The 20,282-nt window shown below is 37.2% G+C and overlaps 2 protein-coding genes across 3 annotated transcripts in view; one reads left to right on the forward strand and one right to left on the reverse strand.

The window, feature by feature from the left end:
• The window catches only part of LOC116306865 (dynamin-1-like protein), a 22,410-nt gene continuing 2,128 nt past the window's right edge, over positions 1 to 20,282 (forward strand). Inside the window, exons 1-22 of one of the 2 annotated variants that reach the window (XM_089034981.1) lie at positions 1 to 181; positions 1,022 to 1,079; positions 1,419 to 1,553; positions 1,640 to 1,728; positions 2,489 to 2,560; positions 2,676 to 2,762; positions 3,419 to 3,581; positions 4,582 to 4,662; positions 4,976 to 5,043; positions 5,670 to 5,774; positions 6,393 to 6,506; positions 7,220 to 7,311; positions 7,796 to 7,916; positions 8,490 to 8,636; positions 8,862 to 8,957; positions 9,418 to 9,522; positions 9,911 to 9,961; positions 12,514 to 12,723; positions 18,949 to 19,015; positions 19,458 to 19,509; positions 19,749 to 19,830; positions 20,145 to 20,222. In XM_089034981.1, the coding sequence (XP_088891107.1) occupies positions 80 to 181; positions 1,022 to 1,079; positions 1,419 to 1,553; positions 1,640 to 1,728; positions 2,489 to 2,560; positions 2,676 to 2,762; positions 3,419 to 3,581; positions 4,582 to 4,662; positions 4,976 to 5,043; positions 5,670 to 5,774; positions 6,393 to 6,506; positions 7,220 to 7,311; positions 7,796 to 7,916; positions 8,490 to 8,636; positions 8,862 to 8,957; positions 9,418 to 9,522; positions 9,911 to 9,961; positions 12,514 to 12,723; positions 18,949 to 19,015; positions 19,458 to 19,509; positions 19,749 to 19,830; positions 20,145 to 20,222 (2,175 nt within the window). In that variant the 5' untranslated portion in view covers positions 1 to 79. The remainder of the gene's footprint in view (positions 182 to 1,021; positions 1,080 to 1,418; positions 1,554 to 1,639; positions 1,729 to 2,488; positions 2,561 to 2,675; positions 2,763 to 3,418; positions 3,582 to 4,581; positions 4,663 to 4,975; positions 5,044 to 5,669; positions 5,775 to 6,392; positions 6,507 to 7,219; positions 7,312 to 7,795; positions 7,917 to 8,489; positions 8,637 to 8,861; positions 8,958 to 9,417; positions 9,523 to 9,910; positions 9,962 to 12,513; positions 12,724 to 18,948; positions 19,016 to 19,457; positions 19,510 to 19,748; positions 19,831 to 20,144; positions 20,223 to 20,282) is intronic. The other variant, XM_089034982.1, reaches the window with a different exon arrangement.
• Positions 13,242 to 15,798, reverse strand: LOC148908815 (uncharacterized). Its single transcript, XM_089034983.1, has one exon. The coding sequence runs from the start codon at positions 15,622 to 15,624 to the stop codon at positions 13,513 to 13,515; it is 2,112 nt and encodes a 703-aa protein (XP_088891109.1). The 5' UTR covers positions 15,625 to 15,798; the 3' UTR covers positions 13,242 to 13,512.

The raw sequence follows: 20,282 nt of genomic DNA on the forward strand, positions 1-20,282 counted from the left end.
AAAAACCTCAAAGATTTTCAGTTGGTCACGAATTTTACCATGAATTTTTAGCTCAAAATCTTCGTCGATCTCGGTCAAAATGGAGCAGCTCATTCCAGTGATTAATAAACTTCAAGATGTATTCAACACAGTTGGAGCTGAGTCGATTCAACTGCCACAAATCGTTGTAGTTGGCTCTCAGGTTTGTAAGAAAAAATGGTGTCCGTTGAGTGAAGCTCAACTAAAAAAATTCGTTATTACGATCATTATCTACTTCTGTACTTTGAATTTAGACTATGCTATTGCTTATTCAGTGAGTAAAATATGCTTTTAGGTCTTATTTTTGAGGGTATTTGTTTTATATCTCGTTCTATTGCAAAATACCGGCGTATCGTGAACTGTACTTTGACCGGACTTTTTACGTTCTTCGTATATGTGTGGGAGTAATATTGTTATCATATACAATGAATCCTTTCTACAGATATAATAAAAACAAGGGATCAAACAAGTTGTACGAGACCTTAACATGGCTATTTTTTAAATCTTATTCCCTCTAGAAGAAGAGATCGAGTGCCGTGAATTTAGATTTGACTTTAGATTATTTCTTGTCGCTTCGATCACGTTATCCAGTTCTGAATGTATAAACAGTGTTCGTTTGATCACATTAATAAATATGTTCACACCTGCTTTTGTTTCCATGATACAATTTAAGGGTCTATTTAATCAATTCTACGCTTCATATCTTTAGTAGAAGCAATAAACGAGCTATTTTCTAACACAAGTTATAAACAACACGTATTTTCGATTGCATTTGTTTTGAACGAGATATTTTCTCGGTTTATTCCCAATCGCTATTTATTAAATTGGACATTTCCTATGTACAATTTAAATATTTCGAATTATTTTGGATAATATAATTTCAGTTTATGTGCATGATATATGAATCCCATAACATTATGTTTATAGGTGCACAATGTTGTATACTAGTATGTACAATATGAGCTTAATGTTTTAAAATATATTTGCTGTTAATGATCAACAGAGTAGTGGCAAGAGCTCAGTGTTAGAAAACATTGTGGGAAGAGATTTCTTACCAAGAGGTTGGTTGTAAAAACTTCTAATGACCTGTTTTGTATACAGAATATACCTTTAGGGGGGGAGGGTCTTGTTATGACACAGTGCTTGTGAGAAAAGAGATTGAGATGTGGACCTTATATTGAGGGTTGGACACAGCTGACAAGCTGTGAGGACAGGTTGTTAAGACTGCATGCCTTGTCAACATTGTAAGAGGATTGGTTTTCTTGTACTGATATACACATTCATGATACCAAAATGTTTTTTTTTACATCATGGATGTGTACATCAGTATACAACATAGACTATGAATTTGATGTGTACATATATGTTTGTAATTTATTGTAAATATTATTTTTTTATAGGTTCTGGTGTAGTAACTCGTAGGCCGTTAGTTCTCCAGCTCATTCATGTTGCTTCCAAGACAAAACCTGTGAAGAAACCTCAAAAGGATTTGGAAAAGGAAGAGTCAAAGGGAGAAGAAAACGCAGGTGATAAATGTAAGAAAATTATATTCTTGGATCAAATTTTATGACATATATTTCTACAAAACTCCACTTTCTAAGTATTTTTGAATCTGCTAAAGTTTACAGTGATGATAATGAGGATGACGAGGAAGATGGAGATGAGAAGGAACCAGAGGAATGGGGAAAGTTTTTACATTTAAAAGAAAAGGTAAAATTTTATGACAAATTAATAGTGCATAATTTACTAACAAGGTGTAGTTCAAAAAAATTATCCATACCCCATTCACAGAGGATTTTTTTCTTAGACCCCCCACCCCTACCCCTGGAAATTTTGAACGACAATATTTTTCAATACAAACTCTGTAATTTTGGTTCTTTGTCAGACCTGCCCTCCCACTCCCTCCCTCCCCAAATCTCTGGAAATTCCAAATTCCTCTGTGGGGTGGAACTCTGGAACTACACAATAGACCTCATTAGCTTGCAGTGTACTCAATATGTGTGCAATGTTTTCCCATTTCAAACCATGTGTCATCCCATCATTTCCTTGATGTTTTTACACAATGAGAAGACACATGAATAGAGATACAACTCAGTCATCATGATCAAATGTACCTTATGGTCTGAAATGTGAAACATACCCAAGTTCAGGGCTTGAAATTGCGGCCTGCCAATGGCCAAATGACAGGCCAAATTTCAGGTTTGGCAGGCAAAAATACCGATGTGCTGCCAAATGAATAATAAAATGGCATGAAAAATTTACTGGAATAACCTCCATTTACCATGCTCCTCTACTATGGCAGGCTAATAAAAATTCCTAATTTGAGCCCTGCAAGTTAAAGAGCTGTGCTTTTAAATTTCTTTATCAAATTTGATCTTGGTTTGAGTAACATGTACATAGCTGTGGCCTGACCCAGAGGTTGTTTCAGAGTTCGTTAAATTAAAGGTCTGCGTGTTTGTCTTTTTTGCAGAAATTCAGTGACTTTGATGAAATAAGAGATGAGATTGAGAGAGAAACTGAGAGAGTAACTGGAGTTAACAAGGTAGAAATCATCTGATACCACACCATATATACCAACAACAATTTTCTTTAGTCTCTCTTAATGATATTTTTAGTACCTTCAGAGCAGCTAACATTCACTTGAATATCATTTTCAGGGTATTTCAAATGAACCAATTAATCTCAAGATTTTTTCTCCAAAAGTAGTCAACCTGACACTAGTTGATCTTCCTGGCATCACAAAGGTTTGTTATGATAATGCTTCTCATCAGTAGCTGTAGTAATACCTGTGAAATGATGGAACTAACAAGGTAGATATTGGAGGAGAGAATTCCATATTGTAGGCATGTGGCCTTCAAAACTTTTCTGAAAATGTCAATGCTTTGATCGTTGTCCTTCAAAACAGTACTTTGTTGACATCAAAAAATCAATTTCCCATGTTTACTATTGAGAAACAATGTAAGTGATATATATATATATATATTATATATGTGTTACTTGTGGTTATATAACCTTGATTTCATAATAATTATGTAGAACTTGTATTAATTAATCAATTTGTTTTTCTGAATAATTGATGTCGAAATGAGACCAACCTTGAATATTAATCAGATACTAGTACTATCAAGGGAAACATGTATAGTAGACCTATGTTTTATGAAGTTCAAAAACATTTGGGCCCTTCCTATTCCTCTAACCTTGCAGACATGATACCCAGCCATCATACTGATAAAATTGTGACTAGTGTCCTGCAAAGAGGACCAGTCTTAAAAAAATATTTTGCTGTACCAAACACTGTCCATTGAACAGCTGTTATTTTTAGCCCTGTATTTTTGTGATTATGTAGTATTTAAACTACTGTACTATTAACCAAGTTTAAACTTTGGGTTACTACATGTAGGTACCAGTAGGCGACCAACCTCATGATATAGAGGCCCAGATCCGTCTTCTCATTCTTCAGTACATCAGAAATCCTAACTCAATCATTCTCGCTGTCTCTCCGGCTAACATTGACCTGGCTACATCAGAGGCACTTAAATTAGCCAAGGAGGTGGATCCAGAAGGTCAGTCAGTCACATAATAATCTAAATAACTTCAGAAAATTAAACAGTTAAAAGTGTATTTTACAACCAACACTTATCCCTGTATGGGTCTCACATGTAATACCACTACATTTGATTTTTATGGCACATTAACAATGGACAGTGCTTTCATTCATTAAACAAAAGTGGTGTAGCAAATCCTGAAATGACCTAGATGGGCTTAACAGAGATCAAAAACAGTTTTCCGTGTTTGATACTCTGATCAAAACACGCTGGATGATGGGAGAACACGAGAGGAACGTAGGAAACCACAACACGTAGCGGAGTGGTTTCCAGCTTCTCGAGTGTTCTCCTAACATCCCAAGTGTTTTGATCAGAGTATCAAACACAGAAAACTGTTTTTGATTTGTTTTATAAAATAACAAACGCGCAAAAAGATCGAAAAAAAGGAAAGTCTAAGTAAATTCTCCCTACGTGCCGTCTTATTCAAACTGACCAATGAACACGCGCGATAGATTAAAAATGACAATAGCATGTTTTGATACTCTCATCAAACATGGTTTTCAACCAATCATAGCGCGCGTAGTATCCCAATTATTTTATAATGATAGATCTAACTCAGTCCTCCGCTAAGGCACAGATTGAACACTGGTGAACAACCTCTGAGCTAATCAAAGCCTGGGCCTGGCTAACTCACAGATTGAACCCAGAAACAACCTCTGCCAGGCTGGTCTAAGTCAGCACAAGGCTAACTCACAGAACGAACACTGAAAAAACCTCTGGGCTGATCAAAGTCAGGGTGGGGCTAACTCACAGATCGACCCCTGAAACAACCTCTGGGCTGATCCAAGTCAGTGAGGTGTGGCTAACTCACAGATCAAATAGAAGTTAATATGTTCGATTTGAGGAGGAAGAAAAACCCTCAGATCAAGGAAGAGACCCAGTGCAAAAAATTCTACTCACATGTGATGCTGAGTCCACAATTGAATTAAGATTAACTTGAATATATTTACGTTCACAGGTCATCGAACCCTTGCAGTCATTACTAAACTAGATCTGATGGACCATGGGACAGATGCCTTAGAAATGCTGTATGGAAGAGGTACAATATATATATAAATACCTAGCAATTAGCTTTCTTTTTTCTTTCTTTCTTTTTTTTTAGGTCCTTTTCTTCAAAAGTATTTTTTTTAAAATTATAATTAGTATATTATTACAATTACATTATATATATTTTCAGTCCTCCCTTCTCCTTTATATTACTTTAAAATTAATGTATATATCATCGCTTTTACACCTAGCACTTCTAAAGCTAATACACTCAGGTCACGCTTATTCCAAATCTCAGGGTTATGTATCAATTAACTCAATATAGGGACTACAGTGTCAGGGATTTATTTGGTTTGTGTTTACAGTTATTCCAGTGAAGTTGGGAATCATAGGTGTTGTCAATCGTAGTCAACTAGACATCAACAATAAAAAGGTCCGTATTAATTTTATTCAATATCTTTTAGTATATTTTATATTCCCCTGTTATAGGGGGGCACTTTATATATTTAAGGAATATTTAAGAAATATAATAAACATGTGCACATGTCTCCTGTGCTGTGATATAAACACGCTGAGAGCTGTAAAGCAAGAGAGAACCAAGCTTAGGAACACGAGGCTTAGCTGAGTGCTTATCGAGTGCTCCACAGCTCCCAGATTGTTTCTATCACAGTACATAGACATATTAAGCAGCCATTTTATATTGCTATTATAAAATATTTTTGAGCAACTTTGCGTGTGCGTGTCTCTGTCCTCTGATATAAACAAGATAGCCAGCTAATCAGAGCTGTGTGTTATATCTCAAATATTTTATAATCATCAACAAATGGTCTGTTGTGCAGGAGGTTGTGGTTCAAGCCTCGGCTGGACCAACACTCAGGCTCTTAAAATAGCTAAGTTAAAATGGTCAGCACCTTCTCCTCGAGGACCACTAGTTTATCAGTTGAATTTCTGTCAAGTGTTATCATCTATTATTTATTTATCTATTTTATTTAAGAAAAACTTTAATATTATTGGCCTGGAACAAAATGTAACTAAATAATTTCCATGTGTTTTTTACAGTCAATACAGAAAGCATTGAGAGATGAAGCATTTTTCTTCAGCAAGACTTATCCAACCTTAGCCTCCAGAAATGGAACCCCATACTTAGCAAAGACACTGAACAAGGTCAGTCAAGTGGAAATGATGCTTCACATGATTAGAATATTATTGTGTGCTAATGGAAAAGGGCTAATTACCCTGTTTCCTAAAACAATTGTGTTACGGAAACAGCAACAAAGGAAAAGACTAAAAAGCTGTGTAATGGAAAAAAAACTTAGTTTGCACTATCTATGGTTTTAACTAGCTAGCTACAGCTTTAGTTGTTGCAGTGAGGCAATAATTATTAAAATGGGCATATGATACAATTCACTAAAAAAACATACTACTTAATAGCTGACGTTTTAGATGTTTACCAGTGTCACTGTAGGAGATAGGGGTGAGTCAATAAAATAATGCTTCTCGCAATAGGTTTTTTGAGCTGTGAGACTTACAAAGGCATAAGAGACAGAAAGAGGAGACAGTAGAAAAAAATTTTGTTTTCAGAGTGCAACATTTGTGCTTGAAAACCATTTTGGGATAAATTTCTTTGTTTCTGCCGGAGGCCTCGTTTTGGCCAGTGAACTGACGCTTCAGACTCTAAACATCTCGAGCGTGTACTATACTATTACATGGCTGTATGCCTTTAATTACCATTTCTGAATACAGACTATCTAACTAATATATCTTCTCACTGATGTTTTTCAGTTGTTAATGCACCATATACGAAATTGTTTACCAGAGTTAAAATCCCGTGTCAATAGTATGATTTCCCAGTATCATCACTTACTCCAGAGTTATGGAGAACCTGTAGAAGATAAAGTAAGTAAAGTGTACTGTCCATTACTTTCATTTCCAACATAATACATAATACAATACTTTAATTTCCTCATTTGGTAAGTACTGCTATGACTCATTTGCACAGGCAGTGGTGGATCCAGGGGAGGGGTGCAGGGGGTGCGCACCCCTCCCTGGTTCGACTTTGTGCCCCTATGCTTCAAAGATAACCAATACAAAATAATGTTGTTTTCCCTTTGATTCTAAGGGGTGCACCCCTCCCTGGGTTAATTTTGTGCGCAGCACCCTCCCCTGAACAACTTCCTGGATCTGCCCCTGACAGGCTTAACCTAGTTGAAAGTCAAGCCAAACGTTCTCTTGCAGGGAATATTCCCACATTCTGTCGAGACATTGGAATGTTAACTGAACATCTGGTTTGACTGTAAAAGTAATTGATTTGCAAAAGTCAGCTGTTGTAATGTTAAGAATGTTCAGCTTGAACAATACCAACGTGTTGAAATCCCACAGACTTTTCCTGGCATCTGGGTCATAAATGAGTCAACCATTAAACAAAGAAATGTCATACTCTAAGAAATGATATTTGGTCTGAAATGGGAAAATATTACGCCCAAGGTCAAGAGGTGTATTATATATATTAATTTACAATACATCACAATATGATATCTCCTGAAGACCATGATTATAGCTGCATATGTTTTATGGTACAGAGCTGTACATTGATCATTTTGTATCTGCAGGGACCATACCTTCTTCAACTTATCACTCGATTTGCTGCATCGTATTGCTCAATAATTGAAGGAAGAGCAAAAGACATAGAAACTTCTGAACTGTATGTAAACTATTAATAATATTATCATGATAATCATATAATTTATTTCAGAATTTATGGAAAATTCTGTAAAGTGATTAAACTTTAAGAACATTGGTGTTCTCGTAGCAGTTATAGTACATGGTTTCCTGTCTCGGCTCTGGGGTCTCGGGTAGTTTTCCAAGCAGAAGTTTGAGCAGAGTTTGTTACGTCTCCCCCCCGATTTAAGGGATTTTCTCCAGGTCCTCCAGTTTTCCTCCCTTAGTACAGAAAAACCTATAACAAGCTTCAATTCTATTTATGAGTTAGCATTGCCCTGACCTTGATAAGTTTGTAGGTTGTTTCAGGGTATCAATAAAATTTGAAGTCTTTTAATAAATTTTTTATTCCACTATGATTTTAATGCATTACTTTTACTTCAGAATCCAAACGTTTGTCCATTTTTGCCATGAAATGAGCTAAATCATTATAAAATAATATTATACTTGGATTCCTTTCCATTTAGTTGTGGTGGTGCTCGTATAAGTTACATATTTCATGATATCTTTGGACGCACGTTGACAAACACAGATGCCATGGAGGGACTCTCCACTAGAGATATTCTAACTGCCATTAGAAATGCAACGGTATGAATCATTCTAATGACATGTAGCTAGCTAAAGTATAATGCATGCTCTTCAGGATTGGAAACAGTAATTGGCATTAGTCTATAACACTATGGACTTTACACTTTATTCCATATTTCTCAGGAATATTTAACTTTTCTCTTATCAAATTTCTCTCCAGTAAATCACATCCTCTTACCAAAACTAAAGGTGTGATTACGCAGAGCAATTTTCTCTACAACTTTTCTCGCAACAGCATGTTGCAAGAGGGTTTGTGAGGTGCAATGGAGATGTAATCATCATTGCAAATAGTAGAAACGATTTCTAATTTTTGCAAGGATTGCTGTAGCAAAACATTAAAAAAATTTAGCTGTAGGCTACACGCTGCAAGTCACCATGCAACTGTGTCGCTGTTGCAAGAAAAGTTGCATTGAAAATTGCTCCATGTAATCGCACCTTAAATTTATAAAGACAGATATCCCAAATGTTTATGGGTGCACTCTAAGTGTGAAACATTTATTAAAAACAAAAAACAAAAAAACACCTGGGTACACTGTCCTTATTGGTGTGAATGAATCCACTGTTATATTTCAGGGTCCAAGGCCTGCTCTTTTTGTGCCAGAGATATCCTTTGAACTACTGGTTAAACGTCAGATAAGACGTTTGGAAGAACCAAGTTTGAGATGTGTGGAACTTGTGCATGAAGAAATGCAGAGAATTATACAACATGCCTTCCAGCAGGTATGACAGGTTCTTGCTTGCTTGCTTGCTTGCTTGCTTGCTTGCTTGCTTGCTTGCTTGCTTGCTTGCTTGCTTGCTTGCTTGCTTGCTTGCTTGCTTGCTTGCTTGCTTCCTTCCTTCCTTGCTTCCTTGCTTCCTTCATTCCCCTCTTCCCCCTTACTTTCTTTTAGACAACTATATTGCAATTTATTCAAGATTAAGCCTATGATTTCACATTGATTCCAGGTTTTGGAGATTAAAAGATTCCCCAAACTACATGATAGTATTTTTGAAGTGATCACTGATCTGTTACAGCGGCGGCTTTATCCTTGCAACAGTATGGTAAGCACGGCGTGGGACAATCACGACAGAGCTAGGCTCCAAACTAGGTGAAAGCCCAAAGATCAAATTAGAATTTAGTAGTTGATTTTTGTGGAGGGAGGAAAACCGAGAACCCAGAGAAAAACCCTCGAAGCACAGGAGAGAACCAACAAACAACTCTACTCACATACAACATCGAGATCGGCAGGACTCGAACTCGGGCCGCATTGGTGAGAGGCGGCGCATTAGCAGTGCACGCCACCCGTGCTTCCCTTGGAAGGGATGAAGGGATACACATGTCAAGCAATGCGTACGAATAGTTGACCTAAAGGGAAGAGGACTTGAATTTGTACTCACGCGTATATGCATTGCTCAACTACCTACTAGTAGATAGCTAAACCATAGACAACCAATTAATAATTATTCATTAAATATTGTTCGTTTTCTAAAACATTTTGGTGAAACTGTTATTTTTCTTTAGGTTGAGAATCTAGTATCCATTGAGCTTGCCTACATCAACACTAACCATCCAGACTTCACAGATGGAACTTTACTTGTCTCTACTGTTGTGCATAGTCAAGAAATTGTAAGTCATACCCTGAAACAACCTCTGGGCTAGTCTAAGCCAGGGCACTGCTAACTCACTACAGCTACAGCTTTGAAATGCTGATTAACAGCTGTTTGTGTTCAACTGTGTGAGATTAACAGCTTTTTGTGATCCATCTTGTCGGCAGCTCTTTGTCGTCTTTAACTGTTGGCCAATTAACAGCTGTTTATCATCCAGTTGTTTGCTGTCAGGTGATTGTTTCTTTAGAAACTGTTAGTCGCAAGTTTGTCAGGTCATGTGACAGGACTTTGGTCCACTGACAATGGCCGTTAATCAGTCACCAGGGCATCAGAGGCATTGCTTTTGATGTATAAACTATTAATTTAAGTACATTTTTGTGTTCATAAATTTCTATTTTGTGTGATAGGAGAGAAAACGACGATTAGCCCAAAACAGCTTGTCTAATGGACCATTAGAGGTATGATTCGCACAAATAAAATCCATTTTGTATTTTATTTATACTATAATAATGATAAATAAGTTATTAATTTGTACAAAAAATATCTTGCCATGACACATCCACCTGACTGTGCATTCCAATTAGATCTCTTTATACCCCCAGGCTAAAGTTTTAACCATATCCAGACCATGTATCATTCTCTTGAGAATAAGATTTTAAGCTTGTGTTGTACCATATTCATGTGTCTTCTCATGCACAAACATTAAACAAAGAAATGATAATTTATGGAATGACACATGGTCTGAAATGGGAAAACGTTACGCCCAAGGTAAAGAGGTCTGTTTACGTATGACATACAGACTTAGAAGCTACATACATGGTTAAAATGGGTTAAAATCATTTTTATGTTGGAGTATCACAAATAAATTATAAACTTAACATTCTTTGACTAAAAACTGAAATAGGAAAATATTAAACCCAAAGGTAAAGAAATCTATAGCATCTTTCACACTAAGAAGTTACATTTTGGTTAATAGTAATGGGCTAGAACCAGTTTTATGTTAAAATTAAAGTGGTTAATGTTACTTCAGGTTATGGATTTCTTACAATCCTTTAATGCAATATTGTCTTGAAATAAATTTTCAAAAACGAAATGAAAAATAGAGCTCTACTTAACTCATTTTGAGTTTGAATTTGCTTTTGCTTTCAGTTTGTAGTGTGCTTATGTTTTTTATTTTATTTTTCGTTTTTTGTTTTGTTTGGTTTATTCACTGATTGTAGGTAGAAAAAGCATGTTCTAAAAGTGAGAAAAGTGAGAGTTTCTTCAGTTTTACCAGATTTAAAGACAAAAATGTAAATATGCACTTAGTACCTTAAATATAATATTATAAACCTGCACCATGTACAAGCATGTATTTCTTTAGGTATAACCCTTCGAATTGCCTAAATTTGAGACCCTGAAAATATACTGAAACCTGATCTACGACCCACTGACACTCTACCAAAGGCCCTAATGACACACTACCATCAACTTACAGTACTGACACCCTACCACACCAACCCACTGACACCCTACCAATTACAAATGACAACCTAAAAACCTACCAACACCCTAATGATAACCTAACCATAACCTACTGACAACCTAGCTGCCAATATTCCATGATTCCCTACCATCAACCCACTGAGACTCTACGAACAACCTACTGACACCCTACCATCCACCTACTGACACACTACCATCCATCTACTGACACCCTACCATCCACCTACTGACTCCCTACCATCCACCTACTGACACCCTACCATCCACCTACTGATTCCCTACCAACAGCCTACTGACACCCTACCTTCCACCTACTGCCTCCCTACTATCCACCTACTGACACCCTACCATCCACTTACTGACACCCTACCAACAGCCTACTGACACCCTACCATCCACCTACTGACACCCTACCATCCACTTACTGACACCCTACCAACAGCCTACTGACACCCTACCATCCACCTACTGACTCCCTACCATCCACCTACTGACACCCTGCCATCCACCTACTGACTCCCTACCAACAGCCTACTGACACCCTACCATCCACATACTGACTCCTTACCATCCACCTACTGATTCCCTACCACCAACCTATGCTACTGACACCCATCCAACAACCTACTGACACCCTTCCAACAACCTACTGTTAAATAATATTATATAATATTAGAAAAATAAATAATTGTAAATACTAAATCCTTCTAAAATAAGAATAACAGTGATACGTTAAAAGCATATTATCTTTGATCTCTCAAACTAGAGACAGTACTTTATGTTATGAAGCCAAGCTTAATATGAACTTAACCAATGATGTATAAAAAAAACCAGATTGCTTGTGGGTTTGAAATTGGTGGTGGGCAAAGCCACAGCACTGAAACGAAGTTCTGCATGCTCTCCTTGAAACAAGCACAGATTTGAATAAAATAAAGAGTATATTTTGTACAATTATAAAACAAATGTTAAAGTACTGATGGTCCATGTTGTTCAATCTCTTCATCAATAATAATATTAAGCAATAATTTTGCATTGTAATTAAATTCCAATTCAATCTGTGAGTTAGCTGTGCCCTAACTTTGATCAACCAAGAAGTGTTTTCAAGGTATAATCTAGATAAAATTTGAATTTTGTTTTGGAGGAGAGTCACATGATTGGGAAACTTAGTATGCAATGCTTTGTTAGATTAAAGTACTGGGTTTCTGGTGTACATGCATTGAAGAATCTTCAGATAGAGATAGATTTAAGAGTAAATGGTTTGAACCCAGGTTTTGGAGTTTGTTGTAAAGTGTTTTTTCACATTTTCCCCTTTAAAAAGCATATATTATACTTCATATATATGTGTGTGTATGATCAGGAGTGAACAAGAAAAATTTTAAACTCCAGAATTTGTCACCATCCTGTTATTCAGCATAAAAAACGTGATTGTGAATTTGATTTAAAGTTTGTTTTGGTGGCCATGGTTAATGTAGTCCCACTTTAGCCATCTGCTAGATAATCCAACTATGTGTTGGGTCCCCAACAGGGTGTAAAGTCCCAGACATCAACACCAGTAGGTAGTCCAGTACATGGAGCAAGAGCAGCAGAGAGGCAAGAAGAGGCCAACCCCAACAATCCATCTAACTCAGTTCCAGTTGACAGCAGCGGTGGTGGATTCATGTCTTGGATGCCTAGTATTAGAAGCTCAAAGTCTGCAGATCAGTCTGACGCTGCGAAGCAAGTCCCAGCTGTACAGGTACCTAATGTATATAAGATGAAATTAAAGGTTCAGGGCCCAAGCATTGGTACATAAAATTAATGATATATATCATTTCGATTCATGGCCCTTTTCTATTGATGTATTATTGATAATCAAACAACATTTAGAAAAGACCTCTTTGGGTTTAAAGTAATGCCTATTTCAGACCATGTGTCACACCCTGGCTACTGCAACATTTCTTTATTTAACGGTTGCACATGAGAAGACACATGAATATGGAATCTTAAGAAAATAAAACATGGTCTGTTAGTCTTGAATTTTTAAGAGGTGGTTAATATGAGCTGTATACACTAATAGTCCATGGGCCAGGCCCCCAAAAATAAGGTCTTCGGTAACAGTCAGGGGGACAAATGCTATCATACATTTTTGGAAAGCTTGCACCCTCTACTTTATGGTTTTCAGTGATAGCAATGTCAGAAGAGTAGCTTTAGTGCTGAAATCACGTGATATTATGACGTCACTCAATTAAAATCGAAATTTAGATAATACTAATATTCCAGCTATTCAAGTTTATTATAAGGCCTGAAATGTATATGCAATCATTTCAAAATGATAGACAAGGTATTCAGTAAGCTCAACATGAGCTACTCTAGGGAGTTTTAGAATATCGTAGTTACCATGGCAACAAGTTATTTTGTGATTTATGTGCTTTAAAGGGAAAGAATAGTTGGAAAATATATTTGATACATTTATATTGTTCTTCGCGTAGCCTATTTTTCAATATCAAACGTCTGACTCTATACAAACTTACTGTTAATGGCCTCTTTAATTGTCTTCATCATCCTCTTCTTCTTCTGAACATTCATCATCTTCGAGATCTTCATCTTCTACACGATTGTCACAGTCACGTAGTTTGCACATATCAGTGCACTTCAGGCCATTTATAATGCACATACAGCTTGATGGTTTACATGAGCGTGAGCAAGAGCAGGAAAGGAATTCTAGGACAGCTGTGGGGGCTGGTTCACCGCTCATCCATTTGATTACAAACTTGTTGTCTTCGTGAATCCACCCGTGTCCAATAGGTGATGGAACGTTAGGGCAGCCTTGCAGACTTCTTCTCCAGATGGCTGCTTGGTAGTTTGCATGTTGTGTATGGAGTTTTAAGCAGTCAGCGCAGGGCGGTAGCTGTTGCGATTCTAGTTTCCCTTTCTTCACACAGAATAATCTATAACGAAGCTCATTTACTTCTTTGGTTCCAGGATTGGAGCTGTACATTCTGCATGTGAATTCTTGTATCTTTGAGAACACGTCGTCTGTGAAATCCCACTGCATTCCAATTTGGTGAAATAGGTCTTGGTACAATTTGTTTGTTTTCAGCATTTTGAATGCAGCTAGTTTTCCTTTTCCCGCAAAAGCACTGACACTGTCACAGCCTGTAAAGGCGTGAAATCCGAGAAGAGACGTACATACCTGCGATCCTAACATTCGAGCTACATTTGAAATGTCAATGTACATTGTTCGAATCCCACATTTCACGTACAATGAGCATGGAATATAACTACTGAAAGCCAAACAGAGAACAAATACGTCGGTATCTTCTGAACTAATCACAACTGCTTCGTAGCCTGCCGATGCTGCATTTGCTGCATGGAATAGAACTCTTGTGTCAGCCTCTTCATGATTTGATCGAAGGTCCTCCCTTTCTGCTGAACCTGATGAAGTGATTTCATAACAGTGGTCTTCTGTTGTTACAAAGATAGTCTTTGATTGTTCAGCTAATCTTTCCTGATACTTCTCCTTTCTCCATTCTTCTGAAATAAACTTAATAAGTTGGGACTTGTTTTTGGAACTTGCTAGAAATTTGGACCACTGACGAATCTTATGATCTGATTTGATGTTTTTAAACTCGTGTCCACTTTCAGAACCCCTCTTTTCTCTTTCGGCATTTTTGATCGATTCATCCTTGTAAACATCGAAGACAACATCGATACGTTCGCTTTCGTTTCCTTCATTTAGGAGCATAGACATGAGACTTTCAGCTACGTCACCAAATGTCTTCTGGTCAACTTTCATTTTCTGAACAAAAAACATCCCATCAATAATTCGTGCACTTGGCTGTGGAATGGTATTTGCCGCTGGTATGTTCTTCTTCAGGTCGTTTAACAGAGATGATTTATTTGTTTTCCTTAACGATCCATCAGCAGATGCCAGAGACCAAGGTAGGGGTCCAAGTGGGTGACAAAGGACATCACTTATATTCAGCTTTCTGTTCTCAGCAATGATCAGCATCTGTGCAAATAAAGCTCTATCTGCCTTTATTATAACTTCCTTGCTTGTTCCTCCTCCGACTTTCATCTTCTTGGACAGATTTCCAAATGTTTTCAGTTGGAGCTTGGTCATTTTATCATAGAAATTAGACTTTGGTGGATTAGACTCGAGTCGGTTTTCTCTAAATGACTTGTATGCTTCCTCACCAAGAGCTTTGGCTTGAATCAAATCTTTGGCAATTTCTGGAGTCGCAAGTTTACCGGTAGATAAACAAACAAGATCCTGTTGATTACTGTTAAAATGATTTATCCAGCTTTCTTCTAGCAATAAGAGTAATGCATTTACATCTGCTTCATCTTTTGCCATCCTACTTGGTTGAAGATCAGTGTGTTTTCTGCTTGCTGTGTTCAGATGAAGCATATCCTTAAGCTGACGCATAAATATGCTTCGAAATTCTGCAACTAAGTAGTACTTTCTCACAGCACCAGGTTTCAAGCTGAATCCCTTGGTTCCTCCAGCAGTCTGTGTATCTTTATTAACGGTTTCTTCAACGGTTTGATCTACGGGTATTCTTCCAAATGGATTGTCGTCACCAATCTGTACAGAAAAGCCACCGGCTCTAAAGTACTCTATTACATCTTGGTGATCTTCTTCGAGGTGGGACATTTCTAGCAAGTAAGCAGATAAATATCATAATAAAGCACCACGAAACCATTCCCCTGATAGAAGAGATATGAAGCTCCCAGTTACCCTCTCTTGATGCTCTTAAAAGTCCCAGAAGGATCTCCATAATGTCAATATATGACATCCAAAATTCAGAGAGCTGACCATTATGCTTTCGTAGAAAGTCTATATACATGTCATAGAGCTTAACGAATTCAGCAAAACTAGAACTTCCCATTTGTTTATTGAACTCTGCCTCACAAACATTGTCGTAAAGTGTCTCAAGTCCATTGAAGAAAGCATCAACTTTCCTATTTGATTCCTTGTGGTTTTCCTCGATCCATGACCGAAAGCCTTTCCATATCAACCTCATAAGTGCTTCGTACATTAGTTTGTGGAATCTAACTGCACGGTTGTATCTATGGCCATCCATGACTCCTGAGACAGAACCTTCTGCTATCACACCTGCCTCGATGCATAGATCTCTAAGCCCAGCATCTTGAAAGCGTTTGCCAATGATAGACAGTAAGGTGCAAGCTGTATGGAACACTCCAATCCTTAGTACGATATCTTTAAATCGTTGGTCATGCTTCCATTGAATTTCAGTTGCTTTTGCGTACAGCGCTTGGTCAAACACAAGGACGATACTTTTCAACTTGAGCTGGTTCTTTATCTTCAAAGATTGTACTAGTACTTCATGGACCGTTGCCATGTCTGTAGCAGGCGAGTTGATAGTTGGTAAATATCCTATGTTGTCTTTTGTGACTTCTACTTTATTGCGGATGGAAATGTTAAAACCAGTCCAGCTACTTGCTCTCTGTCTTTCTCTTGCATGGAGTCGTACTAAAATCCAAATCAGATTCTTCTTTCTTGCATTTGCCATCAATTCTTCAGAAGTGACTTCAACATATTTCCTTGCTCGAGGGCCACAACGATCTCCGGCGTTATATGGAGGAATCTCAGCGTGCTGCAGAGGCTCAATGCTTCTTTTCTTTGTTCTTGCAATCTCAAATTCTGGCTGTGCAGGAAGATTTGGACCAAAATGTCTGGCCTGAACGACAATACCATTTACTCGATGAGAAGTTCCTCCTCCAGATAACGTTTCTTCCAATCGATCAATGTTGTCCCAGCCAAGTGTTGTCTCAATATACGGCTGTATATCTTCGGGCAGCGGAACGTCATTGTTGGGCGTTGATGCCATTTTTTTAAGACAAAGTGCTGTGTTTATTTCCTCGACTTGCGAGTAGGCAATACCATGTCCGCATCTGTTTAACATCTGTATGACCTCAACATTGTTAGTCAAAGATTTGACTGCATAAGGTAGCAATATCTGTTTAGGGGGTTTCTCTTTTCCACCGCTCACACCATAAATAAGATCTTGTCCATAAGAACTGATTAGGCGCTCCAGTCGTTGAGGGTATTCAGTTGGAATCTCAGTATTCCCAGTCAAAACAGTGTAAAGAAAAGTCTTGAGTTCTTCCGGTATGTTTACTGCATTCTGACAGAGTTCTGAAGGTTTTGGAGGCCACGACACATCTGTATTGTTATTTGACAAAATACCATTCCGAATATATAGACTAGCTTCCTGAATTTGTTTGATCTTTGATGGCATAGTTATATCTTCTTGTTGTTGCGCAAGTTTTGCCAGTTCCTTAGCCAATTCACGTTTTGAGAGACTTTCAGGAATAACAAACAGCTTATTGTTGTCAAGAAGGTCCTCAAACTGCAAAAGACTGCCAAACTCAAATTCCAATTTTCTGCGGATGTATTTCTTGGTTGACTCAGTAATTTCGGTAACGCCCATTGAGTTCATGTGGAAAATTAGTAAGTTTCTAAGGTCAACCAACTTTATTAATCTTGGATTCTCTAATAAAGAACGTATGAATTCGAAAAGCTTTTCGTAAGCTTGAGTCTCAATGTCCTTATACCAATCATCAACATCAACAACTTCATCCCCGTCTTGAAATTCATTTGAATTGCTCACTTTAGCAGGGCGAGTATAAGCTCGATAGCATGAACGGTGGTAACAAGCTTCGGCGGCTACTAGTTCACGGCTTACGATGGCAATTATCTTAGTGTCATCTTTAGCAATAGCAGTTGTTCTAATGGAGTCATCAGCACGCAAATCTCTACACTGAATCAAACGCTCTCGATTTCTTGAAGATTTTAAATATTTACTTTTCTTTTCACAAAAAATGCATATCTCCTCGTATGTCCTACTCGAGCTTGATGGTTGTCTATTAGTTGCGTATCTCTTTTGCTCAGGCTCTTGCACATCATCAGCATCTTCAGTTGATCGAGAAAGGTTTTCAAGATCTCTTTTCAGAGTAAAAATACTTCGGCATTTTCTATGATACATAACGTTTGCCGGTATTTCTCCTTCGTTAGTATCCCTAGCCACATCAAGAATTGCTTTGTGATTACGAATTTCTGCAGCCTTTAGCAATGTTTTCCAAGATCCGAGGTCTTTGGGGGAAGTTAAATTTTGACTATTATCATCAGTACAATGAATAATACACTTTTTAAGATCTGTTGTACAAGAAAGAAAATCAAAAATGCTTTTACGTCTCTTTAAGGTACGTAAGGACTATAAAATCGACAAGACAAAGCTTCAAATCTGTTGAAAAAATGCAAATTCCGATTTCTAACATTGTTAGAAATATCTATATTATCAGTATCTTCATTTTCGTAGTCTTTAAAAGTGTTTAATTGAGCTGATTTTGTTGAAAATTCTACTCTACTTACCACACAAATAGTCCGCCATCTTGAAAATTACCCAAAATGCTTTGCGGATCAGCAAATATATTTTCTTCCTTTTTTAATCATTTTTATAAGTAATTTCAAAGTAAGCCAGCTTTTAAATGTAATAATATATAGTAGCTCTATTGTTTTAACATGTGATAAATAAATATCGAGCTTAAAATCATGCAAAGCTATTTTTATAAATTAATCTATCCCAGCCTCGTTTTCATGCTAAATCGATATTTTTCAATAATTTGATGTTACAAAAAATACCACAAAGCTACTCTTTTAGGAATGCTATCATATAAATTTTGAAACAACTTTAGGTGACCTTTAACCTGGCATAACTCACAATTTGTCCCCCTTAGTGTTACCATGGTCGAGCCCTGGCCCATGGACTATAAGGGTGGTCACTGCCAGGGTTCCTTTACATCCTCAGTGGTTCTTCTACCACCAACCTCCCTGGGCAGTGATGATGAGATGTAGAGAGCAAGGACCGCCATTAACAGTGGCTCCTTAGATTCAAGCCAATTAAAACTCTAATTTACCTTTGGTATGTTTTTTTTCCCTTCGTTTTCTTTGTAGGATTTTCCAGCAGCACTTCGACAGAGAGGCTTGACTGACAGAGAACAAATGGACTCGGATATTATAAGTAAGTAATACAAAATAATTTTTTTCCTGAACTTTATGATTATCATATCCTTGCAAGGCATTTATCTACTTTAGATAGGAGTAATGAGAAACAACCAGTGCAGAATGAGCATTTTTATCTAGGGCTTAATTTTGTCCTATTTAAGACCACTTGTCATTCTCTTGAGAATAAATTAAGATTCTTTTGAGTTGTATCCATATTCCTGTGTCTTCTCACGTGCAACGGAATGACATAAGGAATGACACATGGTCTGAAATGGGGAAAAATTACGCCCAGGGTAAAAAGGTCTGTAGGAGGTCACTGTCTCTTCTTATGTGCCAGCTACAGGAACTGCAGTCATTCAATTGATCAATTGGATAAGTTTAATGGTGTTAAACATTGGTTTTATTGCTCTGTGTACCGTTATTTTTCATCGCTATTTTTTTACCTTTTTTCACATTAGGAAAATTAATCATCTCCTATTTCGTAATTGTGCGCAAGTCAATTCAAGATAGGTAAGATTGGTTCTTTTTTTACTGTTTCTCTAAAATAAGATTATGATAAAAGTTATTAATAATTTTGTTTTATCGCAGGATATCTGTCCATGCCAGTAAATTCTCACACAATGTCTTTTCATGGTGTCTTTTCACAGTCATACGAAAGTTCCTCTAACAAACTTGTCCTTCCATTCCATTCTTCAGTTGCTACAGTCACAAGTGTATACCACACTTTTAACACATCTTCTTCTTTCTAGTGTTCCAAAGGCAATAATGTGCTTTCTGGTCAATTTTGTACAAGAGAGAATCCAAAGTGAACTTGTTGAGAAACTTTATAAGGTGAGCATAGTAAAGTTTGTTATCCCCTTGCTATTGAAAAGATGTTGCTCTGGTACTACTTTTGCACACTTTTACCAGTTAGTCCAAAATAGGAAGATATTGGGCCCAAACTAGAGGTCAATAAGAGTCATCTATTTGTACAAAATGGAATGGAAAGGGTGTTCCTCATGGAACTCCCTTGGGATCATTTTACCATTTTGTTAAACTGCTAATAAATTATGTAAAGAACAATAAACAAGCACCTCTAGATCTACTACTGGTATGGTTTGACGTTGTCTCCATTTGGAATGACCTTGTTTTTTTAATGATTTAAGAGTGAAAAGTTTGACAGACTTCTTGAGGAATCAGAACATATGCACATCAAGAGAAAAGAAGCTGCAGAAATGCTTAAGGTGGGAATGTCAGTGTAGCTGCACAGAGATTCTTGTGACACTCACCTTTTATTTACTTGA

Source organism: Actinia tenebrosa, unplaced genomic scaffold (assembly GCF_029948245.1).
Source record: "Actinia tenebrosa isolate PJP-AT-01 unplaced genomic scaffold, QUT_ActTen_1.0 PGA_scaffold3__52_contigs__length_22856419, whole genome shotgun sequence".
Taxonomy (NCBI): Eukaryota; Metazoa; Cnidaria; class Anthozoa; order Actiniaria; family Actiniidae; genus Actinia; species Actinia tenebrosa.